The sequence below is a fragment of the Callorhinus ursinus genome, unplaced genomic scaffold (genome assembly GCF_003265705.2).
Source record: "Callorhinus ursinus isolate GAN/ISIS: 27379988/994484 unplaced genomic scaffold, GSC_fseal_2.0 scaffold49, whole genome shotgun sequence".
Lineage (NCBI taxonomy): Eukaryota > Metazoa > Chordata > Mammalia > Carnivora > Otariidae > Callorhinus > Callorhinus ursinus.
The window spans coordinates 8,995,280-9,023,082 of NW_027397111.1; the positions used below are offsets into that span (position 1 = coordinate 8,995,280).

Genomic DNA, 27,803 nt, shown 5'->3' on the forward strand with positions numbered 1-27,803 from the left:
GTCCTTGCGCTAAAGGCAGGGGTGCCAAATGCTTACCGATCTCTTCGGTGGCCCCGTTTCAGGGGCCCAGGCTTCCTGTGTCGCTTTGATTGCTGAGATCCCATGGGCCGGAGAGTGCCTCCTGGGAACAAAACCCCTGTCTTGGCAAAAGGGTGCAAACCCAGGAAGAAAGCAGAGGGTCCTGCCCTCCATGGCAGACAAAGGCTGGGGGGAGTCCGGAGGCTGGTGCTGCTTCAGGCTGCACACAAAGACCGGGATCCTGTTGCAGTTCCTTACACTACTCAGCTCCCAACTGAAGCTGCCACAAGCCACCTGGGTGTCTCCCTCCATCACCGTGGCAACAGTCACACTAACAACCACCATCAGGATTCACTGGGACACAGAAACCCTCTCTGCTGGTCACAGTCCCCCTCCCAAGCCCTTCAGGACCAGCCCGAATCTCCAAGGCCTCAGTGGCCATGCCACTCAGGGACACCCAGCTGCTCGTTTCCATGGCGACACCGAGACCCTGTATGCCTGCATCTGCGGTTACTATAGCGACCCAGGCCGAGCCAGGCGCACACGGAGGCTGGAGTCCCCATCTGGAGGGACCGCAGCCAGAAAACACATTCCCTGCCGCTCTCGGTGGCCTGCCCTGGGTCGGTGGCAGGTCTGTGCTTGTGAGTCTTCGAGGGACTGATGGGGGGGTCTAGGATCTCCTCGCCTGCGTCCTCAGCCCCTTGCCCTGCCACTCCACCTAAAAGGCACCCAAGTGACCTTCCCCCTCACAAGGCTTCACCTCCCACAACCCTTTTGAGAGAGAGAGCGAGAGAGAGAGCGCACATGTGGGCGCTCTCTAAATCTGAAGCAGGCTCCATACCCAGTGCAGAGCCTGATGCAGGGCTTGACCTCACAACCCTGAGATCATGACCTGAGCCGAAATCAAGAGTCAGACACTCAACCAACTGAGCCACCCGGGCGCCCCCACCTCCCACAACCCAAGAACATCCACGCCTGCATTGTGGGCCCGCTCCTCTCCTAAACTCCAGAACCCTCCATTCACCTGCTCTCTGGACACATCCCCCTGAATGTCCCACACAGCAGCTCGCACTGAAGTACGCAGCTAGGACTTCCTGTGAGTCTTATCTTATAGATAAGATTTATCTTATCCATTCTGTCTCTGCGAGTGACACAGCAGGCCCCCAAGGCCCCAGCATAGCTTCCTGCTATTTCTTTCCGCTTTCCCTGCCCGGGCCGGCAATAAGAAGCCCTTTTGATGTCAGCCAGCAAGCATTTGTCCACCCCCTTCCCTAGGTCCACACCCTCAAAAGGCCAGCCCAGGGTTGGGGCCCCGCTCACAGAGAAGCTGAGCGCCGGCGAGAGGTAGTAGACAAGAAGAAATGAAGGGAGCAGGGGTTAGGGCCCAAAGGGAAATGAAGGGAAGCTGAATGAGGTGCCAAAAGACTCAGCTATCAAGATAATATTTTAAGTCAAATTGAATGCAGAAATACCCCCCATACACAAAACAACCAAATTTTAAACTATGACAGGGTTCCATGGGGGCCGGAATTAATGTGAGGCGGTGAGGCCAAATCCTGTAATCAAGGGTTGGAGCCTCTATTCACATTTTGATTTTGTTCATTATGGATGTATTTGTGTTAATTTTGATTTTCAAAGGTATTGCATTGAAATATTAGTTATGTCAATTCCTGAGCTTTTCAGTGGTCCCTTAAATTTTGTACCTGAGGTAAATAAAGGCCCCATGTGCCTCACGCTAGTCTCGGGCCTGAAGGGGAGGGCAGAGGGGTCAGGGGCAAGAGGGTCCCTGCTGCAGGCGAAAATACATCATGTGAAAGAGCCAGGAGACATGCGTTCTGCAAACCGCAGGGATTGCTCTCAGTTCTGACAGAACTGGATTCAGACTTCCCGAGACTCTGCAACACAAAGATTGCCGATGAAGAGCCCAGGTGCCCAGCGTGCACACAGGCCCCCACATGTGGGGGTGACAGTGACTCAGAAGGGGGCTCCCATCTCCTGCCCTCCCTCAGGCTGGCTGCCTCGGGGAGGGGAGGGGGGGAGCAGGGAATGGAGGGGCGAGGGGGCGGGCAGGGAAGGGGCAGGCAGTTCCATGAGACAGGGAGCAGGAACTGCAGATTAGCTGTAATTGCCTGAAGCTGAGAGAGGCTGTTGATAAATGTTACTAATAATCAGCCTTCAGATCTGACACCCAGCTCAGGCTGGGATTACTGTTTTGAATGGAAATCGAACCCAAACCAGTAATTACCCCAGTGAATGACGCCAGTCTTACGGTGGAGCCTGTTCCAGGCAGAGAAATGGCACCTGCATGTCAGTGTCAGTCCATCAGGGAGAAGAGTCTGCAAAGGGTCACACCCAAGGGCACAAGCTGGCCTGGCCTCCGCTGACTCAACGGGACATGGTTTCCACCCTTCTTCCCAGGAACTACAGCGGGTGAGGGACGCTCGACAATCATCCTTAGTCTCTAGGCAGGGTCCAGGCCTCACACCTCACCCACACCGTCTGTCCGCCCTGGCGCTGGGTGGAGGTCCCTTGTTGACATTATCCCTAGCTATCAGAAGCAGTTGCTTGGGGAGGGGGTGGCTGTCCTCCCCAACACAGATGCAGCCCTCCAAACCTCCATCTGGGACACTAGAACAGCCATGCAGTTGGGCCCTGTTAGACGGGGAGGCTCCTGGAATGGCCCGAGCTGGGGCCAGGTGAGAGGGGCAAGGCCACCATAGATGCTAAAGTCTGTCCCAGCCCCTATCTCTGTTCCTGATGAGCATGTGCTTGCTCCCAGTGCCAGACAACTCCAGGTTTGCCTGGAAACTCTCTCCAGAAATAAGCAGCCTGCTATGGCCCTAGCCTAGGATGCTGGCACCAACAGAACCAGGCCAGAGGGGGGAAAGGCTACTCCTGTCTCCGAACAGACTCCCCTCCCAAGGTACAGGTGCCTGGACCCCCCAGCCCCCACCCAGCTTCCCAGCAGGATAGGCAGGACACCTGGATAGGAAAAAAGCATTCACTAGCTCCGTTCCAGTTGAAACTGCCCAGGCGGAGGCAGAGCAGACTTGTGGCCCCCACCGCACCTAGTCTTGCACCAGGGGAAGGGGTGGTGTACACGTCGTCCCCCACTTCCCAAGGCTCAGGGGAAGAAGAGGCAGGGAGAGAGCAAGCCAGTCTCCCCTCCCCCACCCCTACCCACCCCCGCAGATTCAATTCTCTCCAGCACACCTGCTCCAGTGGCGGGCAGTGATGGCAACACTCTGTCTAGTGTACCTCACTCACCACCACACACCCTCCCTGCTGTGCCGGGCCCTGTGCTCCAAAGAATAAGACAGTCCCTGCCTCCAGGGAGCCCTGTGGAGTTTGAGGACAAGCAGGTAATAACCACTAGGACTGTAGGTCAGGCCTGATGACCCCTTTGGACTCTCAGGTAAAAATGCCCTGAAATACAGAGTCTGGAGGTTTCAGTGAGCTGCCTCAGTGGGCAGACAGAGCTGGTGAAGCCTGGCGGGATTCAGAATGTGGGGGACCACAGCCTCGCAGGCCGTGATTAGACTAAGGGTAAGTGCCTGGACAGGCGGAGCCCTCCCCGCAGGAGCCGGCACCTCGAGGGTGCCACCTAGTGATGGCCCCGCAGGAGTGCAGCTCTGTCTTCAGGCCCTGGGGTTTCCCTCCGCTTTGCTCTTCCCTTGAACTCAGCTGTGTGAACAGGAACCCGAAGAAAAGGGTTTAGTCTCGTTCACAAAGGTTTGAGGCTTGGAGTAGAGGGAGCACAATGGGCCCTAGGGTCTGGAAGCTATAAGGCAGCAGGCAGGGGAAAGCTCCTGCCTCTGGAGTTCCCCGGCTGCATCCAGAGCATTCTGGTGCCCTGTAATTATCTGTTCACACAGCACTGTCTCCCCACCATTCCACTGGGACCTCAGCTGTCACCTGCTCCTGGCCTGGCCCACAGAGAGAGGTAACAGGAAGCCCACACCAAGAACTGGCCTGCCTAGCCTCTCAGGTGCCAGAATTAGGTGCTCACCAGCAGCTAACCCACCTTGCTCCCACGGCCTAGGAAGGGGCTCGCTTTCAGCTTGGGGTCAGGCAAGGGTGCTGCAGCGGCTCAACCCTCAGCTCTCAGATAACCTATTGAATACTTGGGAATACTTGTGGCCCTCAGTTATTTTCCTTTCTTGCCAAAGAAAGCAGTAGTGATAAGATGTGAAGTGGTGGTCCCCAAAGTCTGTGTTCCCAGGTGTGGCGAGCACTCAGCCTGGGTGAGCCAGTGCTGTGGGGCCTGCGGAGGAAGGCAGGAGGGAACCAGCCCAGGTGTAGGGTAAAAAGGAGCAGGGACTGCAGAATAGGTGAGGGGGGTGGGCAAGCATTTTCTCAGAAGGCCAGATGGTACAGATTTTAGGCTTGCGGGCTGAGCTGTACTCAGTTCTGTGGCTGTAGTGGGAAAAGAGCCAAAGTCAGTATGTAAACAAATAGGCATGCCTGTGTCCCCTTAAACTACTTCCGAAAACAGGCTGCTGATCCAATCCAACCTCACTGCCCACCACAGTGGTTGTCCATGTTGGACCACCCGAGGCCACAGCCCAACACGCCGCCTTGTACCAGATGCTTGATGGAGCACCAGCCCACAGCACCAGCGCTCTCTCTTAGGGCAAGGCTGGGTGTGGTGTCACAAGGCGTAAGGCGCGGGGGCTAGAGTAGAAAAGGTCGGGGTGGTGAGGAGCATGGCCAGTCGGGACCCCCAGACCTCAGTCCTGCCCCCTCCTTTCCCAGCACGCACTCAGGGCTCTGGACACTTACCTGCAGTGGGAGGCTCCACGCAGTCACCACTACTCCCCTTCCTTCCCCTAGGGGATCTCTGTTCATCTAGCCGATGCCCCTCCAGCCCCTTCCCGAGCAGGAAACCCCCAAAGCCAGGCGGGGGATGGGACAGAACTGCCCCAAGGACGGGTCCTGGACAGATGACACCCCGGGGAGCGCGAGGTGGCCTGAGGCGGGAGGAGGTGTAACCCAGCACCGGGACTTAGGGGCCCTAGGAGAGGCCGGACTGGAACCAACCCCCCTGCCCGGAGAGGCCGGGCGCGCCGGCCCCCACCCGGTCCCAGGACAGTTCACCAGAGCCAGCCCAGCCTGCCCACCCCTGCTGCCATCCCCCGGCCAGTGGCACCGTGGTGAGGAGATCACCAGGGGCAGGCTCGGGGCTGAGGACGGGCTCTCCGGTTACACTAAAAGTGAGACCGTGGAAGATGGTATCGAGGTGTGCGAAGGCAGCGTGGGCTCATCCAACATTGATGCAGCCCCGGATTGCCCCAGAGCTCCTCGTGGCAGAGGCAGGGTTCCTGCTCCCAGCTCCTCTGAGATGGCCCTGGTCCTCCGCCGCCCTCCCCTGCAGCCTCATCACCCAAGGTCACACAGACATCTATCAGCTCCCACATGGAAGCGGCCCGTCCTGGGCCTTGCTTAGTCCGCTGGTTCTGCAGCCCCCCTGCCGCGCAGAAGCCGCCCAGGCGGAGGCAGAGCAGGCTCATGACCCCCATGCACCGGTCCCGCACCAGGGAAGGGATGGTGTACCGTCCTCCCCCACTTCCCAAGACTCCGGGGAAGAAGAGGGAGGGAGAGAGCAAGCCAGTCTCCCCTCCCTGCCCCCCAGAGTCAATTCTCTCCAGCACACCTGCTTCCATTCAAATACATCTCTCTCTCTCTCTCTCTCTCTCACACACACACACACACACAAACACACACACATTGCCACTCTTGGTGGCACACAGGCAGCTCCCTGCAAAGGTGCACAAACTCATCCATATACACTCAGTGGTGCACACACACCCTGGCACAACGTGCCCATAGCCCAGATACACAATTACTGGTGCACACACTCAGTTCCATGAAAAACACACTCTCAGAAGCCTTCTCCCAGAGGAGCCCAGACCATCACTGCCTCGGCTCTCTGACACTTACTTGGTGGCAGAGAGAAGGCAATGACACCCAGACTGTCCCACCCAGGGCAAACCAGACTGTGGGGGAGGGGCCGGCGCCAGGACAGTGCCCTCTTGGTGCACTGTGGCGTTCCTGGCATGGTGATTAGTGGGTCTGCAGTACTGGAGAGGGCCCAGGGGCAAAGCCGGGGTGGGATTAAATTTTGGCTGAGGAAGGTGACCTTGTAAAGAAGGTAATACTGGGTCCCTGTTACCCTGATGCAGGCTCCACCTGATTCCAAAGGTTCTTGGATGATGGGCCCTCATTCTGACACTAGGTTCCAGTCGGGTGGCACAGTTCTCTAGCACCATTAGATGTGCAGAAATCTGCCTCCTCTGGCGACAGCATAGGCAAGCTGTTCCCTAATGCCCACCGACTCCCCCACAGCTTGGCCTGGCACTCATCAGTAGACCTACCATGCACGCACACACACAGATACACACACACCTGTCTAGGGTTTTCTTTGTTACTCTTCAGATTAGAGGACACCAAAACATTTGCCCAGAGTTTCAGAGGGGGACACTGATTTGGAACACATACCTGAGCCAGGAGCTCTAACTGCCCGATGTCAGGACAGCCCATGCTGCTCAGGATGGAGAAAAAAGGTGCGCCACTCTCCCAAGTACATGCTGGGTCAGAATGCCCCAGATGAGACCCAGGCTTGGCATTTATCTGTCATCAGGGCATGGGATTTTTCAGAATGAAGGGGTCAGATATCAACGGGATCCTGTGAGTCCCCACTTAGAAAAAAACTGTCCTCCAGATTGTGCCTTTCTTTCTACCTTTGGCCACAGAAATGACGTTCCTGCCCCCAGGGTCTTTCTGCTTTTGGTTAAAAGCATCCTGTCACTCTACCTGAGAAACCATACTGCCTGATGACTTCAAACATCAGTGTGGGCAAGAAATCCTTGCCTCACCTCCATGACTTACTCCTGTCTCTACTCCTTTATCACCCTGAGCCCCAATCACACCAACTGCATGGGACACAGACCACCCCCTGTCACCTCCCTCCTCCAGAGCTATTCCTCCACTGACCGTGCACCACTACTGCCATTTGCCCCAGTCAGTATAGTCATTTTAGTCCTATACAGCTATAAATCCATCCGAAGAAAAGTAGCTATGTTCCAAAAGCTCTGGAACAAAGCAGGACCTCCAATCACCTGTCTCAGGTGTCCACCCCAGCCTCCCCTGCCAGCAATCCAGAAGCTGGCACTGCCATGGCCAGGACCTCCAAACCCAGCCTGCCCTGTTCTCATCCCCCCACGCTGGCCTTGCCAACCACAGAACACACAGCAAGGCCACGGGTCATGTACTCACAGAACACCAGAACTCCAAGAGTGCTCAGTCAAGTAGTCCAGCCTCTCCAACTTCAGGGGAAACAGGCGCAGAGAGCCAAGTGCCTTGCCCAGAGCCAAAATGGGAATTAATGGAGTAGCCAGAATGAAGTCCTGGATTCCGAGCTCCCTTCACAGTGCTCTTTCCAACATCTGTCCCTGCTTCATAAAGCCCAGGAAAAGCATCACCTCCATCTCAGAATAAGCTGCTTGTGAACTTACCTGCCACAGGGGTCAGTCTGCTGCCCCCAGGCTTGGTCTGCCCCCACTACTGCCCAGTGTCTCCCAGCTTCTCTGCTGGTTCCAACTCACCAGCAGTAGGGACTAGAGTTAGCTGGCTCACTTGTCAGCTCCCTCTATGAGATCTCTCAACAGCTGTGGCCTGAGTCCATGTCCTAAGAGAAGCATCTGTTTCAGTGTCCTGATGTGCTTGTGAATTCTTCACTGGGGCTAAATGCCTGGCCCTCCTGAGGAAGCTGAACCTTGCCACCCATGTCTCAGGTACTGGCTAAGGTCCCCAGCTCCTGAGTTCCCATCTGACCCTGCTTTTCATTCCTAGCCTGGAGGTCCTGCCACTGTTTCCCTCTCACCCAATTGGTCCCAACTGGTACCCACCAGGTCCTCATCAGCCATGTCTCTTCAGTCCCTGGACTACCTACCTCCCTAGGTGCCTCAGCCGCCTCCCCTTACCTGCCCATTCTCCTCACACAGCTCCACCTTGGGGCAGAGCCTTCCTGTGCCACCATACCTATCCCTGTTCTAGGAATGACCTAATTTTCAGGTTCAACTGGACAGAAAAGTCCTGATATTTGTAGAGGATACTTGCTATATGCCCGCTCATAATAACCACAGCCAGCACATAATAGCACTCACCATGTGCCAGGCGCTGCCCCAAGCACTCTATATTTATTAAGCCTTGCAAATATTAACTCACTGAGTCCTCCCAACGATAGGTACTATTTCCTGTAGGTACTATTACGTCCATTTTAGTGATGAGGCCACGGAGGCTCACAGCAGTTAAATAGCTTTCCCAAGGTCACACATGCACTGTGCAAGTGCTTTGAATACTGTGAAGGAACAACTTTCTGGAACGTTAGGAAGCTGAAGCTAGAGCCATTGTTTGGGAACATGGAGACACTGACCAGCTTCCCCTCCCACTCTAGCCCCACCCTGGCCAAAAGTATGTGGCTTTGGGGACATAAAGTTGGTTTAAGAAGAGGAAAACCTAACATTTTTTCTTGTGACAAGAGAGCCTACAACTTGAAAAGAGAAGCACACATTGTTTTAATGTTAAGTACTCTCGAAACGGTGAAGTGAGCGCTAAGTACAAAGGGCTACTTCTACAATAAGAATTTGGCTACTTTCTCAACTTAGCAGAAACCTATCTTTGCCGAGAGTATCGTCAGCACTGCATGTCCTGTGTGGGAACCAAAAGAAACCTGCACCAAGATGTGTTGTAGAGACTCCTGGCCAGTGGGGTCCCCTTGTCACCAATAAGCTCCAGGCCAATTAAATTAGGATCTTCGCTCTGCCTAGAGTGGATATGCATGTGGTCTGTTTCTAATTCACAGCCTACCTGAGAGTGTACACAATTCAATTCCCACAGTGACCCTTCACTATAAGAAAATCATCACCCTGATTTTATAGATGGGGAAACTGAGACTAAAGGATATTAAGTAACTATCTACTTGATACACTTCTAAACTGTTTCAACTTTGCCGCTTCTATTTCTACAAGTGGCACACATGATTTTTATAATCAACCAAAACAATAAAGATGTTCCCACCTGGGCTACATTTACACAGCTAGTAAGAAGTAGAGCTGGGATTTGAACCAGGTCTGCCTAATAAAGCTCAAGCTCTTTGTACTGCCCCCTCTATGCCATCTCAGTGACACACTCTTTGGGAGTCCCAGGCCTCCCTAGACATGTTTAATACAGGTCACACCTTGCTTCCTTGCCCTTTTCTCCTGTCCAAAACTTACTATAGGGGCTCCTGGGTGGCACAGTTGGTTAAGCATCCAACTCTTGGTTTCAGTTCAGGTCATGAGCTCAGGGTCATGATCTCAGGGTTGTGAGATCCAGCCCCACGTCGAGCCCTGCATCAGGCTCCCCACTGAGCATGGAGCCTGCTTGGGATTTTCTCTCTCCCTCTCCAACTCTCAAAACAAAACAAAACCTCTCCCCCACCATGCTCCCTTTCTCTCTCTCAAAACAAAACAAAACAACATACAAAGCTGCAGTAATCAAAACAGTGAGATATTGGCATCTCGAAGAATAAATTCATACATCTATGGCCAATAGATTTTTGACAAGAGTGCTACGTCCATTCTATAGTGTCTTCAACAAATGGTGCTGAGACAACTGGATACCGGATTTCCACACGCCAAGGAATGGAGTTGGACCTACATCTCACCAAAACAAACTCAAAATGGATCAATGACCTAAATATATGCTCTAAAACCACTTAGAGAAAACGGTTAATTTTCATGACTGTGGATTTGGCAATGAAGTTGTAAATATGACAGCAAAAGCTAAACAAAAGAAAAAAATAGATAAATTGGACTTCCTCCAAATTAGAAACTTGTGCTTCAAAGGGCATTATCAAGAAAGTGAACCTCTGTTCACTGTTGGTAGGACTGTAAATTGGTACAACTGCTACCGAAAATGGTATAGGTTTCTCAAGAAATTAAAAATAGAGCTAGAACTACCATCTGATCTAGCAATCCTGCTTCAGCATATATTTCCAAAGGAAATTAAATCTGGATCTCAAAGGGATATTTCCACTCCCATGCTCCCCACAGCATTATTCACAATAGCCCAGATATGGAAGCAACCTAAACGTCCACTGACAGAGGAATGGATAAAGAAAATATGGTGTATATATATATATATATATACAATGAAATATTATTTGGCCTGAAAAAATAAGGAAGTTGCCATTTAGGACCACATGGATGAACCTGGAAGACATTATGCTAAGTGAAAAATGCCAGTCACAGAAAGACAGATACTGCATGATCTCACTTTATGTGGAATCTAAAATAGTCAAAGTCATAGAAGCGAAGAGTAGAACTGTGGTCGCCAGGGGCTGGGTAGATGGGGAAAATGGGGAAATGTTGGTCAAAGGGTACGAAGTTTCAGTCACCCAAGATGAATGAGTTCTAGAGATCAGATGTACAGCATGGGGACTGTCATTAACAATACTGTATTGTATCCTTGAAATTTGCTATGAGGATACATCTTAAGTTTTCTCATCATACACACAAAGAAAAGAAAGGAAAAGAAAAGAAAGAGAAAGAAAGAAAGAAAATGGTAAGTATGTGAAGTGATGGGTATGTTAAATAGCTTGATTGTGGTCATCATTTCACAAAGCATATGTATATCAAAACATCAAGTTGTACTTCTTAAATATATATAACTTCTACATGTCAATTATACCCCAGTAAAGCTGAAAAAAATCAAACCACCAAAAATATCAACCAAATGACATGCATTAAAATGTCCAGCATTAATAATAACCAAAGCTGGGACACATCTCAAGTACCTGTCACAGTGGAATGGGTGAGTTATGGTAAATCCACACAGAATACTACACAGCAATGAGAGTGAGCAAATTGCAATTTCATGCAAAACCATAGATGAATCCACTGTTAAACTAAAGACGGAAGACACAAAAGAGTACCCCTGGTACTCCTAAATTAAGTTAAAAATAGACAAAACTAATCTCTCCAGTTAGAAGTCAGTCTAATGGAGGTCAGGATGGAGGTAGCCCTTGTGTTAGAGGACAGAAATAAGGAGCAGTTCTGATCACAAGAGTGAATTCACTTCGTGAAAATTCACCAAATTTTTCACTTATGGCTTGTGCACTTTTTCATATGCAGGTTATATACTTCAATAAAGAGTTCATTTAAAAACAAAATACATAGGCAAAGGACTTGAATGGATATTTTTCTAAAGATCTATGAATGGTCAAGAAGCACCTGAAAAGATGCTCAACATCACTCATCAGGGAAATGTCAATCAGAACCACAGTGAGAAACCATTTTGCCGGTCCCAGGATGGTTTAAAACCAGAAAATAACAGGTGTTGCCGAGGATGTGGAGAAATGGGAACCTCAGGCACTGCTGCTGGGAAGGTAAAATGGTGCAGTTGCTGTGAAAAACAGCTGGGCAGGGTGCCTGCGTGGCTCAGTCAGTTAAGCATCTGCCTTCTACTCAGGTCATGATCCCAGGGTTCTGGGATTGGGTCCCACATCAGGCTCCATGTTCAGCAGGGAGTCTGCTTCTCCCTCTACCCTCCCCCCCTTCATGATCTCTCCCTCTCTCACTCTCCCTCTCTCTCTCAAATAAATAAAATCTAAAAAAACAAAACCCAAAAAACAAAAAAACAAATCCAGCTGGGTGGTTCCTCCAAAAGCTAAACATGGAATTCGTGTATGATCCAGCAATTTCACTCCTATTATACACCCAAAAGAGTTGAAAACAGGGACTGGAACACATATTTGTATGCCAGTGTTCACTGTGGCATTTTCACAATGGCCAAAAGGTGAAAACAACCCAAGTGTCCATCAACAGAGTAAGGGAGGGGGCGCCTGGGTGTCTCAGTCGTTGGGCATCTGCCTTCTGCTCGGGTCATGATCCCAGAGTCCTGGGATCATGCTTTGCATCTGGCTCCCTGCTCTGCGGGAAGCCTGCTTCTCCCTCTCCCGCTCCCCCTGCTCATGTTCCTTCTCTCGCTGTCTCTCTTTCTCTGTCAAATAAATAAATAAACAAATCTTAAAAAAAAAAAAAAAACAGAGTAAGGGAGAAACAAACCATGCACACAGTGTGATATTATTCAATCAGGAAGGGAAGGATGTACTCATGTACACTACAACATGGAGGGACCTTGAAGACATCATGTTAGGTGAAGTAGCCAGACACAAAAGGAAAAATACTGTATGCTTCCACTTACATGTAATATCTAGAATAGGAAACTTCATAAAAACAGAAAGGAAATTGGAGGTTACCAGGGGCTGGGGAGAGGGGCCAGTGAGGAGTTATTTCTTACTAAGTACAAAGTGTTTGTTTGGAGTGATGAATAAGATTTGGAAATAGTGGTGATGGTTACACAACACTGTGAATGTACTTGATGCCACTGAACTGTACACTTAGAAATCAAGGAATTGGCTAATTTTATGTTCTATATATGACTACAGTAAAAAAAAAATACCTGCATTGTTATACACTGACAATTAACTATTGGAAATTGAATGAAAAATATACTATTTACAACATCATTGAAAAATATGCAATACTTCAGGATAAATCTTATAAAAGAAGTGAAAGACTTACACTCTGAAAACTACAAAATACGCCTGAGAGAAATGAAAGATGATCTAAATAAACTGAAAGATATATCACGTTTATAGGTGGAAAGCCCAACATTACCAAGAGTCAACTCTCCCCACATTGATCTATAGATTCAACACAATCCTAATTAGAACCCAGCAGGCTTTTGTTTTGTTTTGTTTTTGCAGAACTTGAAAATCTCTTTGTAAAAGGAATGTGAAATTAACAAGGGCCCAGAATAGCCAAACACCTTTGAAGAAGACCATCCTGGTTTCTCCAGGGCTTGGGTGAATGACTCTCCAAGTCATTCCTTTGATCTTGCTTTGACTCCACACTCACCAGGCAACCTTTTGATTTTACTTGCCAAGTAGCTTGAGGATTGGGTATGGACCCTGGGCAGGGCCTTAAACACTGCAATAACTGCAAAGAGATCTTCACAACTCTAGAGTAATAAATGTGTCTTCTGATTGGGGAGCGGGGAAGAAGAAGAACAACAACAACAACAACAATGAAGTTGAAGGTCCAAAACTACCTGATTTCAAGACCCTTTACAAAGCTAAAGTCATCCACATAGTGTGGTACCAGCATCGAGAAAAGCAAATAGATCAATGGAACAGAACAGAGAGTAGAGAAACAAATACAATGACAACTGGTTTTTGATAAAGATGCAAAAAAAGTAAAGTCCTTTCAACAAGTGGTGCTGGAACAATGAGATATCTTTCTTTTTTTCAATGAACCTCATTCCATATACAAAAGTTAACTCAAAATGAAGCACAGACCTAAAATGTTAAGCCTAAAATTAGAAAATTCCTAAGAGAAAACATTTGTTGCTTTGCATTAGGCCATGATTTCTTAGATAAGACACTAGGAGCACAATCCATACTGCAAAGATATAGATGTAGTTAAAAGAAGGGGCACATGCACCCCAATGTTCATAGCAGCAGTGTCCGCAATAGCCAAACTGTGGAAGGAGCTGAGATGCCCTTCAACAGATGAATGGATAAAGAAGATGTGGTCCATATATACAATGGAATATTAGTCAACCATCAGAAAGGATGAGTACCCACCATTTGCACCGACATGGATGGAACTGAAGGGGATTATGCTAAGTGAAATAAGTCAAGCAGAGAAAGACAATTATCATATGGTTTCACTCATACGTGGAACATAAGGAATAACACAGAGGACCACAGGGGAAGGGAGGGAAAACTGAATGGGAAGAAATCAGAGAGGGAGACAAACCATGAGAGACTCTGGACTCTGGGAAACAAACTGAGGGTTACAGAAGGGAGGGGGGTGGGGATGGGGTAACTGGGTGATGGGTATTAAGGAGGGCACGTGTTGTGATGAGCATGGGTGTTATATGCAACTAATGAATTGTTGAACACTACATCAAAAATTTATGATGTATTATATGCTGGCTAACTGAACATAAAAAAAAAGAATACATTGGTAAATTGGGCTGCAGAGAGCTAGACTTCTGCTCTTCAAAATATATAAGAGACTGAAAAGAAAGCCACAGACTTGGAGAAAGTATTTGCAGGTCACATATCTGATAAAGGACATGCATCCAGAATATGCAAAGAATTCTCAAAACTCAATAGTAAGGACACAAATCACCCAATAACAAATGGGGAAAAGATTTTAACAGATACTTCCCCCAAAAGAAGCATGGATGGCAAATAAGCACATGAAATTATGCTCAATATCATTAATCATTAAAGAAATGCAGATAAAGTCACAATAACCCATCACCACTACATAACTATTAGATGGCCAAAATTTAGAAGACTGACCATACCAAGTTGTCCCAAGGATATAGAGGAATTGGAACTCTCATACACTGCTCAGGGGAATGTAAAATGGTACAACCACTTTGGAAAAGTTGCAATTTTTAAAAAGTTAAATGTATACCTACCAAAACCAAAAAATAATGTATACCTACCAGGTGATCCAGCCATCCCATTCGTAGGTATTTATCCAAGAGAAATAAAAACATATGTCTTATACAAAGGCCTGTGCATAAACAATCACGAAAGTTATATTTGTAAGAGCCAAAAAGTGGAAACCACTTAAGTGTCTACCAACAGAGGAATGGATAAACAAACTGTGGCATCTCCACATAATCGAATACTACTCAGCAAAAAAAAAAAAAAAAAGAAAAAGAAATGAACTACTGAGTCATGCAACAACATGGAAAAATATCAAAATAACTATGGCTGCATGAAAAAAGACCAAAAAAGAAGTACCCACTGAATGATTCCAATTATATAAGATTCTAGGATATGCAAACAAATCAGATCAGTGGTTCCCTGAGGATAGGAGGAGGGTAGGGGTTGGCGGAAGGAAGTGTTATAAAGGGACACACTGGCCTCCTTGCTGTACTGAAATACACTAAGCACACTCCTACCTTACAACCTTTTTACTTGCTGTTCCCCCTTCCATGGAACATTCTTCCCCATTCACTCCCTTGCTTTGTATAGGTCTCTGCTGAAATATCATGTTCCAGTAAGAGGGGCCTTGACAATGATACAGAAGAGCAGCTGTGGGGGAATGGGAGTGAAGCTAAGCAGGGAGAAGGGAAAGACTGCTGACAGCACAGCAGAAGAGGAAGTCCCTGCACGTGGTAACAGTCGGCAGGGCTGCACAGTTGTTGTGGCAGTGTTCTGACGCCACGATGACAAAGGAGGTGGGGGTTCTACCGCTGGTCCATGCAGGGCTGGAGTGGTGGTGAGCATGTGCAAGGAAACAGAAAGTGATGGTAGTGAGTGACTCAGATGATCTCCCACGTGGTCCAGGCTGGGAAAGGAAGAGGAGAGGCCAGGAAAATGCTGGCAGGAGAAAATGCAGACATGAAGGCACTGGATGACTCGATAATGTGGTGGGAAGAATGTATGAGGGAGGTACAGGAGGCCAGAGATTGATATTAGCACGTAAGATATCAGAAGTGAGGCAATCTCAGGGGCCAACATCTAGGAATGTGTCTTGTGAATAACTGAAAAGAAGTTTCTAGAATGGCAAAGGTCCAGAAATTGTGAGTGAAGAGTGCTATGTGGTGATGTACATAGCCCTGAAACCTCTGGGATCATGACTGGAGCTTGAATGGAGGCAAGAATGTTAAGCAAGTGCCAAGCTCTTGAGAACACATGGACTTGAGGATACGCACTCCATGCCAGTCATCTTTCATGAATCATTTCATTTTATCTTCATAACAATCAGGGATACAGATAAGAAGAGACAGATGGAATGGTTAGACTTGAAGAGTTCAAGGTCACCGTCAAAGTTTTGAGGAGTTCCTTTGGCTACAAGGATGCTGAATAGGGAATACAGAGTTATCAGTGAAGCGTCTGGCTTTGAATACACTGAGTTCAGGGTGTTGGTGGAATATATACGTGGAGATGTCCACAAGCATTTAGAGATGTAAGGTTCAGGCTCAGCAAAGAGACTGGAGTTGAAGATATGGATTTCTATGTTAAAAGCACTGAGGTGATAACCGGGACCGGGGTGTAGCCTGAGAACAGAATGGAAGAGAGGGGAATTTTGGCATGTGCTCACACTGGCACAGTGGGGACCAAAAGGAGTGAGCAATTAAAGAAATGTAAGCTGCATATTGGGGTAGATTGTAAAAATGGCCACAAATTCTTTATAGCTCTTCCCTTCAAGAGGTGAAACTTATTCCTCTCCCTTGAATGTGGGTTGACATTTTTACTTTCTTTGACCAGTACAATGTGGCAGAGTGATGTGCCTGTCCCAAACTTAGGCCTCAAGAGCCGTTGTAGCTTCTGCTTCTGCTTTCTCACTGGGAATCTACCAGCATGTGAACAAACCTGGGCTAGCCTGCTGGAAGATGAGAGAGCATCATTCTCTCTCTCTCTCTCTCTCTCTCTCTCTCTCTCAATCTCTAACCACCACCCCCCTCCCGAGAGGCTCCAGATGTGCTAGCCTCCCCAGCTGAGGCACCACACATGCTAGCAAGTACAGCCAACAGCCAAGAGAAGCCACGCCCGGGCCAGATCACAAAAACTGCCCAGCTGAGCCCAGCCCAAACTGCTAGCCACAGAATCTTGAGCTAATTAGAACAACTAGTATTTTAAGCCGTTAAATTTAAGAGTAATTTGCTACAAGGCAATAGATAACTGATATACATATGGCCTGAGAAGCAAAGGCGGAAAGAGATGAAAAGAACAGGTAATATAATGCAGAGAGGTCAACTTCTGCAGGGATGTGGAGGAGAGTGGTTTCCCGGGTTCAAAGACGTGGTGGGGGCAGAAGCCAGAGAACAGGGTCAGAAAGTGTTAACTGTTAATGGTTGCTTCTAGGGGGTGGGGATGGGGGCAGCAGGATCACAGAATTTCACTTTTATTTTTTAATTTTTTTTTAAAGATTTTATTTATTTGACAGAGAAGAGACACAGAGAGAACGGGAACACAAGCAGGGGGAATGGAAGAGGGAGAAGCGGGCTTCCCGCAGAGTAGGGAGCCCGATGCGGGGGCTCGATCCCAGGACTCTGGGATCATGACCTGAGCCGAAGGCAGATGCTTAATGACTGAGCCACCCAGGCGCCTCAGAATTTCACTTTTAATACCTGGGTACTACATACATGTGTTGCTTATATAATATTCTTAACAGTTTATTGAGGACTATGCAATTTTTAAATAATTCAATTCTTAAAAATTTTTAAAAACTCAGTACTAACACGAGAATGGAGGTGGGTGATACAGACCAATGCTTCCAGAGGAAAAGCTGAACCAGCCCTATCCAGATCATCTGGGAAGGATTACGCAAACCTTGACTCCAGAGTTCCACGTCTGGAGACTGAGATTCAGTTAGTTTGGACACAGGCCAGGGAAGCGACTTTCTTCCCATGGCTCCCCAGTTTTGAGACTGTCAGGGTGAGAAGAAAAGCATGCTGAGGACAGAACCCCAGGAAAACTCTTTATTCAGGAGTCTAAAAAAGAGAACGATTTTCAAACTAAGCCTCTATGTTCTCGGAGACATTTACAATATTTATGAACAAAACAGCAATGGGTATCATTTATTACTATGTTAACTCATCTAATCCTTCTAATCCTTCCCACTTCACAGAAAAAACTGAAGCCTAGAGAGGGAAAGTGACTTGTTCCAGGTGAGTTGGGTGGAGTCAGGGTTTGAACCCAGGCTGTCTGATTCGAGTCTTGCTGTTTTTGTAGGGAAAATATTTAGTTATTATATAGAACTTCTCAATTTAAAATTTCCCTTCTATATAGGTATTAGGCCTTTGGCATATGCTACCACTGATTTCTATTAGAATCTAGACTGTGAGCTCCTCTGGGGGAGGGAATTGTGTCTTTTTATCTCCTTATCTCCAGGGCCTCACACATAGTTTGCAGTCAATACATATTTGTTGAATAAGCAAATGAATGTGTGGTTTGGGATTTGAACACAAGCTTGGAGGGTTTATTATTTTAAGTTTAATACTCTGATCATTTTCGACTTCCTCTCCGTAGGAAACACTACTTTTCAAAAGGGCACCTTCACTGGAATTGGGTGGTGAGCAGCAAGCAGATGGCTAGGATTGTGCAGTGCAGGGTTCAGGAGGAAAATGAATCAACCAACTCAGACCACATTTCCCCCCTAAAGAAGGCCTTGAAAGCAAACAAAGGGGTGTACCAGTTGCACTCGTCTTGAGGAGGGAGGCTGACAAGCTTTAATAGGTTTACAGGCTGAGACATTGACAGTAGAAGGAAAGGCGAGAAAGGAAAAAGATGGGATCAATTGGGGGAGAGTCAATAGGGTCCTAGGGGGATGCAGCTGGGGCAGAAGGGACACCTGTTCCTCCGGAATCTCGAAAGACTGGCTGTCAGAGATGCAGGAAGGTGTTTAGAAGAGTTAAGGGAAGGAGCGCGCCAGAAGCAGGATTGAGGAAGGGGAGAGCAGTCCAGTTCATGAAGTTTCTCTTCCAGCTCTCACTATTTAGGGCCATGGGTCAGACAATTTAACTCCAGAGATCCTCATGGGGTTATGAACTTTGAGAACAACAACAACAAAAACCTATCTACTATCATCATGGTTTCATTTTAAAAAGCGAAGTGACATTTAACACACCAAAAATAGGCAGAAAGGACAAAAATCTCAGAATAAATCTCCGCTTGATGACCAACTCATTCGGCTGTCCTCATTTTTTTCACTTCACCTGGAAGGATGATTCCTCCCGGCAGGACGAGTGCGTGGGGAGCGCGGCGCCCAGCCGCCCACGCCGGCAGCCTCTCTCGGTCCCCGCGGGGCGGGCGGGGAGCCTGGCAACCCGGCGCGCGCCCCGACAGCCGGCCCGGGGCTGCCCTCCCGCCCCGCGGAGCAGGCGGCGGGCGACCCGCAGGTCTGGGCAGCGAGCGGGGGCGCTTCCCCCCCGCCAGAGCGGGGGACCCCGCCTCGCCCCATTGCGCGGCCCGCCCAGCAGCCCCTCCACGCTCCCTCTTGCTGTTGCGGCGCTGGGGGGGCCACCGCAGGGCAGCCGGACTGGGGTGGGGGTGGGGTGCGAGGTGGGTGGCCGCTCGCGGGTCCCGGTACCCCGGTGTCCTCTGCCGGCTCTGCCCCGCAGGTGTGAGGACACCCTCCGCTCGGCTCCGGATGTCCGCGGCTCCCGGTTCCGACGACCCGGACGCTCGAGGGTCCGGGTGCAGCCCCGGGGTCTGCTCCCCGCTAGCGCTGCTTCCCCCGCCGCTGTGGGCGCGGGGGAGGGCGCCCACGCAGGGCCACACGGAAGCCCGGGGGAGCCCACGCTGTAGGCGGCCGCCCTACCTGTCGTAGCTCCAGCGGCTGTAGGACAGGGTCCGGTGGCTGCTGACTCCCTCCATCGCCGCCTCCCAGCTCGGCTTCCGGCTCCGCGGCGGCGGCAGCGGCTGCGCGGGGCTCGGCGCTCGCTCTCTGCAGGCCCGGCCGGGGCGCGGGCGGAGGACCGTACCATTCGCCCCCCCGGGGGGGGTAACCCCCCCTCCGGCTCTGCCAATGGCGGGGACGCGCGGGCTGCGGGGACCCGGACCCGCGGGGCCCCCTCCCCCGCGCTCCAGTCCCGCGGGGGCGCGGCTGCTGCAGCCGGGACGTTTTATTTATTTCCGATGTGCGCTCCGCGTCGCCATGGCAACCGCTCCATCTTTTCCGGCGTCACTAGGGCACCGCAGCTTTCAAACCTTCCCGGGACAGGGATTGCTACGAGGCTGTCCCTTCTGCTCGCCGTACTCGGGCTCCTCTGCAGAGACGCCTCTCCCTTCCTGGCGTGGAGTCACAGCCATTCAATCCCTCCAATCTTCCACTCCAATTACTCCCCTTCTCAGGAATGGGAATACTCACCCCTGAATTTTGAGGACCTCGGCCACCTCCCAGCCCCTTTTCCCCTAGCACGTAAATCCTTTACCCGAGTTCCCTCTCCTAAAAGTGTGGAGACGCAGGCCCCTCACTGCCCAAATGAAAACCCACTTCTCCTTCCCTATTCCCCGGTTCCCTTGGCCCTGCTATTTAGCATAAAGTGGCCCCCTTGGGTTCAGAGGACTAAGCTCTGAGAACACACCCATTTCTAGGCCAGCTCTGTTTATTTTCCTTGTGCTTTCCCTTCATTACTACTAAAATTACTTTGGAAAAAATCCAGCTGTGTTGACTCAACTAGCAGAGAGTGTCTTCTTCATCTATACTTGGCAGTGGATGACCCAGGGAAGGCCCTGGGGAGAGGGGCCGGCCCCTCCTTCCCCTCCCTTCCCCCACCCTGGGCTGCTGGCTGTGGGGGATTTACAGGTATAATCTTCTTGCCGAGGTCGTGGAAGCCTAAGAAGGATCTTTGGGTGCAGCTGTGGTGGGGAGACTGAGACCAGGGGCAGAGTGGAGGTGTCAGCGTTCCCTGAAGGGAGAGCACTGGGCAGTAGCCATTGAGCTCCACTAATCCAAGGATCAGGGGCAACTCGGTGAAACCAGACTCACTGTGAACCCTGTGGATTACAGGCTTCCAAGTGGCAGCACACCTGTTGCATCCAGCCCACAAACGTGGTTTTGTTTTTCACTGACTAAATTGACAACACTTAATGGAGAAATTAAATAGATTGGACTTTTTGTCCCCTCTTGAAAACTAAGCAAATCTGGCAACCCTTGGACCTGCCTGCAGCATGGCAGGAATAGGGCCGAGAAGTGGCTGCCCTCCTTACAAGGAGCATGTGTTCTCCTATGGGCCTCAGGCCCCAGCCGGCCAGCTTCTTTCACTTTTATAACTGGTCCCTGCAGCTTTGGAGTTCTCCACCCCAGGCAACAGTCATCTCTCTAACCCATGGTTTCCCATGGCTCTCAGAGTTGAGCAAATGCATCATTAACCAGTATTTACCAAGGACCTGGTCCTCAGCAAAAGGCTGTAAATAGCAAGCAGAAACTGTCACTCCCTTGTGGGGTTTATAGACTGACATAAATAGACCGACTCCCAAAGAGAACCACTGTTTCTGAACCACATCTTGGCATATCCATGATCTCAGGAGTGGTGGATTGGGACTCCAGAATCAACTTGTTACAAGTGTGTGAGGCCTTCTTACATTGTTTGAGTAACGGTGATTGGAGAATGCCCCTATCTGGAGAATGTGTGGGGTTTGTGGGACCTCCCACAGACACTGCAGAACCAAAACCCATAGCTGCTGACTCATATGTTATTAGATAAGTGTCCAAGGATGTTCTTTCTCCAAAGGACTGATGGAAGGGCAATAGAATCTAAGAAGGAAACACCCTCAACATAAAAGGTCCTGCATCAGCCCACTCTAAGCCATGCTAGCTCAGAGCCAGGAGTCACAGAGACCCCCTGAGGCTGACACTGGGTACTGGCTGCCCGGCCCCTGCAGCCTGCCTTGGTGAGGCCACTGGAGGCAGGAGTAATAAACACATACTCTACATCATCGGGGAATCAGGTAGTTAGCACAAGGCAAGAGTTCTATAGCTGTAAGAGCCAACAGCAGGTGTGCTGGACTCTCAGACCCTCACCTCCAAATCCTGACACCCCTAGATGTACAAATAAGAAGCCCAAAGTCAGGTGTTCTGAGCCAGGGCTGAGAGCTGTGGAAAAGCTACATCCTAGACATTCTGGGATGATCCCTGGAGAAGCCCTGAGCTAGGCAGATGGAAGAGCCTATCAAAGCCCCAGAGGAAAGGACCCTTGACCCTTATCAATGGCAGGAGCCATGTGTCAGCATTCTGTGGGAGGGAGATTGTGGCAGATTTAAAGCATGGTCGCTGAATATTTGACATTCCTCTCACTGAGAAGTAAGGTCTGTGATACCTCACCGTGAATCTCTACGCTATGTGGTTTCTGAGGTTAAGTAATAAATGGCCTCTCAGTTTACTGGAAGGGACCCCATATAAGAAGTCCAACTACCCTCTGGCCACTGTACTGTGAGGAAGTCTAATCCGCAAGGAAAGGTCCTGCATAGATGCTTCAGTTGCAGTCCCAGCTGAGCCCAGCCTTCACATCACCCAAGCACCACACATAGAAGAAAGAAGCCTTCGGCAGAAAACAACACCTCATCCTACAAGTCATTTCCAGATGCTTGAGTCTTCCCAGCGGAGGCCCCAAATATTATGGAAGAGAGACAAGTCAGCTGTGAGTGCCCTGACCTGACCCAGAAAACCTGTGAAGACATAAAAACGGTTGTTGCTTTACACCACAGATAACCAGACAGGCAGAATTCATCTCAGTGGAGCCGGTTCTTTTCCCTTGAACACTGAATAATGGGTCTTTTGGATGTGAGAGGAAGGGTCCCATTTAGTTTACACAGAAGAGCTGCAATAAGGAAACTCGAATGCTCTGCAGAGTAAAGCAACAGGAAGGTAGGAGTTGTCCTCTGGTGGCTAACGGATGGCTGGAAAACAGGCTGGGGCTGGGAGAGAAAGAGGAAGGTTGGGTAAGAAGAGAAGGTGTCATGGCAGAGGGCTAGAGTCTGAGAAGGAAAAGAGCTGGTAAGAAACTCCTAGTCAGGGCTGAGCAAGGAACCTGAGGAACAAAGATATCTAATATGCTATTTTAAGTTGGCTTCTGCTCCCCGGTGGTGCTGTTGTCAGCCCCAAACCTCCAGTAGACGTCTGATGTGTATATACCACCCCCTCGTCGGAATGATGCTTGGGGAATGTGGCAGGCAGGGCATGGTCCACACGTGGGACAAAGGGAGCAGGAAGGGGACAGCAAGCCGAGCAGCTAGCTGGAGACTGAGAATTAAGTTAGGAGCAGGAATGCAAAGGAGACCAAGAGAACATGCCCTTCTTGGAAATCCTTGGGCCTATTGGGGGGGCCTTCTAGACTACCCCAAATAAAAGGAGATGGGCTGTAGATAGTGGTCCTGGAACTAGGGTCCAGGCTACCTGGAACCCCCATAGCAAGGTGGGATCCCTCAGCCATGTGAGGCCAAACTGTTTAGCACGTTTCTGGGAGAGCACATAAGCAATGGAGAAACCCAAAACTGGGACTTAAGACCAAGAGTCACTATGGCAAAATGAGGAACAGGGACCTGGGAGTCTATGTCCCTGGAGAATAAATTCTGGAAGGAAAAATCCTCTGGAGTAACAGAGGTGGAAGGTTCTAAAGGGAAACGACCCCTCATACTACAACAAGTTCCACACCCTCCAAAGTAAGACTCTGGAAGAAAGCACTGCTGGCCAGAACCATGTGCACACTACACTGTGCCCCTAAGGCCCACCTTATCCCAGCAGTTTCTAGTCCCATTGCTACCACCCACGTTTTGCCCTAAAAGGCAATGTTTCCCTTTAACACTCTGGTCCTGGTGAACACAATCCCTATGTTCTCTTAGTGTAGCTAGAACTGGCTAAATCTTTAAAGACTTCATTAATTTTAGAGGAAAGACAACAGGAAAATAAACCAACCCATCGCAGGAAATACACAAATGCAGGGTCCAGGACCATGCACCATTCACCTGGCCATTTGCAGATGTCTATAGTCTGATTCCAAAAGGCAGACTCTCCTATTGGATTTCTTCCCTAGACATCCTGACACCTGCATGCCCACCGTCAAGAGGGGAAGACACCCATTTCTGTTCTGAGAGATGGGCTTCATCTCCAGGTGAATGGCACTTTGAATGACATCACTGATGTGATGGGCCATCCCCACTCCCCGACTCGGAGTGTGGCTTCACCTTCATAGGCCCAACTGAACAACCACAATATAGTCTAATCCATTAACCTCCACCTCCCTTCTTCTCCATCCCAAACACATAACGAAAGGACAAGAACACCTTCTCAACCCTACTTTGAGTCCTCAGGGCTTTCTATATGTGAACAATCAGGGTGGAGATAGAGATCTAAGAAGTCCACACAAATTGATAGATAATTTTTCTTAACATCCCTGACTCTGCTGTCTAAGGCAGGAACAGGCCTTTATTTATCCTCAGGGATGTGGTCCCATAGTTGCTAACTATGGCTCTCACTGGGTTGGGAGATGCTTGCTTTGGACTATTTGGAAACCTGAGGAGGGGCCAGGCAGGGCTCAGCTGGTTGTAAATCAGGGTCAATGTTCAACCATTAAGCTCCAAAACAAACCAACCACCATCACTATCACCACCACCAAAAGGCTCTTAAAATTCATGGTAGAGATTTTAAAAGCAATTGCAGGAGTCCAACTATATATGCAGTGAAGTTTTGTTAAGTATCAGGAGGTGCCAACTGTCCTAACTCTTGTTTCTATGATGTGACAGTCCATTAGCACCAGAGGTCCCTATTAGACAAGAACACTGCGTGGAGTCTATGGAAAATTCCAGTAGATCTTTTAGGCTTGAGAGCTAAGCCATGCCTTCTACAGCACAGAGTGACTTATATCTGAAAAAGCAGCTCATGGTGTGCGGGGCCCAAGCAGAGCCTGTGAATACCCGATAATGGGGTATCAGACACTATATGACTAGAAATGCCCATTGTAATCTGGGCCACCAGTCATAAACTGGATTATGTTGACTAGTTCACCAGTCTTAAGTGGGCAGTTCATTGTATGACGACAGTAGTACATTTGGGATTGGGTCCCGGCAGGTCCAGAGAGCAGCAAGTGAACCATGTGAAAAGGTGATTTAGGCTCTATGCCATTTAGCCCTGTTGCACCCACGTGCTCCCTTAGCTCATATTCCTGCTTATGGGAGTGTTCCCTACAACCACTGTCATAGGAGGAAAAAAATTTGAGCCTGGAGTATGTTTGGGTTGACTTCATACAATGGTACAAAACAAAAATGAATTGTAGCCATACCACATACCCACTGAGGACAAGTTCTAAAGGCGAGTGGTGAGGGAAATCCTCCTAGTGGGCAGTAAACTCGTCCATCAACTTTGCGTGTAGGGAGGCATGGCCTGAGGCAAGAATGTACATGGGCCTCTGGGCAGTGGAGAATAACTCAACCGGTTGGTCAGAGGCCTGGATGAAGCAAGATTGGAATAGTAGAGAAGGAAGCCTGGGGAAAAGGTGCATGGATGGACAAATAGGAGAGGTGTCAGATTACGCCGACCTTTGACTGTCGTGTCAATGCTCATTGGAAAGCTTCTGCTGCAGAGGAAGCATCTATAACCAGGTACACACAATGACTTGTCTACTGGTTTCTGTCTCAAACAACTAAGTGCATGGGCCCATGAATGGAGAGGGGGTGTGGCAGAGATGGAGGCTCTGCATGGGCCCACCAAACGGGGGGTCCCTCTCACCAATGCTGATTTACCTACTGCTGCTGCTGAATGCTCAACCTGCACTCTCAGAGGCTGGACCCTCATTATGGTTGCATTCCTTGAGTAGACTGCCCCAGCACTTGGTGGTAAGCTGATTACATCAGACTCTTCCCACCCTGCAGAGGGCAGCTATGTGTTCTTCTTGGAACTGAAATCTTTTTGGAATATGGATTTATGCTTGTAGTCGTTCTCCAGGGGCTCCACTATCTAATTATCAACCTGGAATTCTGTATAGTGAAGTCTTAGTTGAAAGGGTGTATTTTATGGTAAAGGATGTGTGAGACAATGGTTTTGTAAAACAAGGGGTCTTACCATGTACTTCATTACCTGGAAACAAAGGGTAGAAGGTGGGAATGGCCTTTTAAATTAAAGGCTTAGCTAAGGAGCCAGTTTTGGAGTGACATCCTATGGAAGAGGTCACTGTCCTCCAGGATGTAGTATATGCACTAAACAATCAGGTCACATACAGTGCGATGTCCCCGTAGTTAGAATACACAGGGCCAAGTAACCAAGGGGTGAAAATAGGATTGGCTCCTTTCATCATCATTCTGGTGAGCTCTTTACAGAAACTGTTTCGCATTTCTGTGGCTGGCTCTGTTGGATTAGAGATCCTGATTCTCCGGGGGGACGTCTTCTACTGGTTAACACAGGATTTTTCCACTTCGGGCTCCTCAAGGCAGTGGACCATCAGGTAAAAAATGTTTTATTATACTGAAGGGAGCAATCATCCCTGACTGTCCAGAGGAGCTAAGGATGCTGCTGCATAATGGGATCAGGGGAGATTCATCTGAAACGTGTGTGCTGGAGTGTCTCTGGATGCTTTCAGCCCTGGGGATGACAATAACTAGGCAATCACTGCCAACAAAGCCTGGTAACGGCAAAGCAGACAAGGGCTCAGCCCTTCGGCATGAGCAGCCCAGACCAGCTTTGATGTTGGGGTTGCGGGGGAAGGAGATGATGAATATTAATTGTGCCTTAGAAGTAGCTGCAGCAGGGGAACTGTAGTTTATTCCACTAACACCCTCCTGTTGAAAATCCTTTTTTAAAAAAAGAGCATGCAGCTGACCAGTGCCTTCAAGAGTCCGTGACAGAGTGGAGCAGGAGCAGGTCTCAGCAACGCCAAGGAGTGTACCTTTGCAGACACTTTCAGTGCCCTGTGCTGACTTCTGCATACTTGGACAGTTTTACGCCCATTGCTCTCGTGTCAAGTTCTCCTAACCAGCCAAGAAAGGACACTTAGCCCACCCATGAATGGAGCCTACGAGTAGGAAGAAGTTAACCTGCTGAAAAATTCTTCGACCAATGGGAGAACTGGTTAAATGTCCCAGTTTTCAAGTCTTTCAGAATTCAAAGGGGGTATTTTACACAGTTCCTTAAAGGGTTCTCAGTGGCATGGAAATAACTAGTTTAAAACCTTCCACTGTATTGGTTTTCCTCCCTGCCTTGTCTTCATTCACTTCTGCTTCTTGGATCATATTATGGGTTGACTGTATCCCCCCCAAAAAGATATGTTGAAGTCCTAAGCCCTGGCACTTGTGAATATGACCTTACATGGAAATAGGGTCTCTCCAGGTGTAATAAAATTAAGATGAGGTAATTAGGGTGGGCCCTATCCAATATGACTGGTGTCCTCATAAGAGGGAAATGTGGACACAGACACACAAGGAGGCCATATGATGACAGGCTGAGACAGAAGCGCTGCAGCTATAAACCAAGGAACATCTGGGGCTACCGGCATTTGGAAAAGGCAAGGAAGGATCCTCCTCCAGAAGCTTCAGAGGAATGGTCCCACAAACACCTTGATTTCAGACTTCTAGCCTCTATAAATTAAGAGAATAAATATCTACTGTTAAAAGACACCAAGGTTGTGGTACTTTTTCTAATACAGATCACCTTCCACATAAACTATCTCCTTTCCCCCCAAGTCCCTGTTCTGCTTTCAGGGGACCCAAATTAAGTATGTTCCCCCTCCAGCTCAATCTCTAGGTCTAAATTTGGGGTTTCCATACCTAGCTAACACTTACCTCAAACCATCTCTTGCCCCCTCAAATCAGCTGAGCAGTCTCACCTGGGACGGCTTGGACACCATCCTGCCTTGCACCTTCTCCCTCTTCCAACCTCCAGAGTTTGGTGAGGGTCCCTCACTCACCTGCCAAAAACTCTAGTACCATATTCTTTTATAGGGGCCATATTCTCTAGTACCATATTCTTTTATAGGGGTCTAGGACTATACACTAGCCCTGGCACCACCCCTTCCCTGGATAGAAAGCCCCAGAAACCTTATTTTGGTCTTTAGGGCCTGGGCCAGGGTCCATCCTGGGAAGTGGCAGCTCCAGGATTTTTGTATAGAGGGCTTGTATCTTATAATCTGATCAGAAAGGGAGTGGGCCCTAGGAGTTTTACTTAAAACTGTGTCTCCAAACCGTGTTTTGAAAACTAGTATGTGTTTAGAGTGATTTT

The 27,803-nt window shown here is 49.1% G+C and overlaps 1 protein-coding gene across 5 annotated transcripts in view; it reads right to left on the bottom strand.

Moving 5' to 3' along the window:
- Positions 1 to 20,118, bottom strand: part of TUB (TUB bipartite transcription factor) — a 79,869-nt gene extending 59,751 nt beyond the window's left edge. Inside the window, exons 1-2 of one of the 5 annotated variants that reach the window (XM_073882971.1) lie at positions 19,419 to 20,118; positions 37 to 121 (exon numbers count right to left, since the gene is read on the bottom strand). In XM_073882971.1, the coding sequence (XP_073739072.1) occupies positions 37 to 121; positions 19,419 to 19,584 (251 nt within the window). In that variant the 5' untranslated portion in view covers positions 19,585 to 20,118. The remainder of the gene's footprint in view (positions 1 to 36; positions 122 to 19,418) is intronic. The other 4 variants (XM_073882970.1, XM_073882968.1, XM_073882969.1 and 1 more) reach the window with 4 other exon arrangements.
- Positions 20,119 to 27,803: the final 7,685 nt, after the last annotated feature.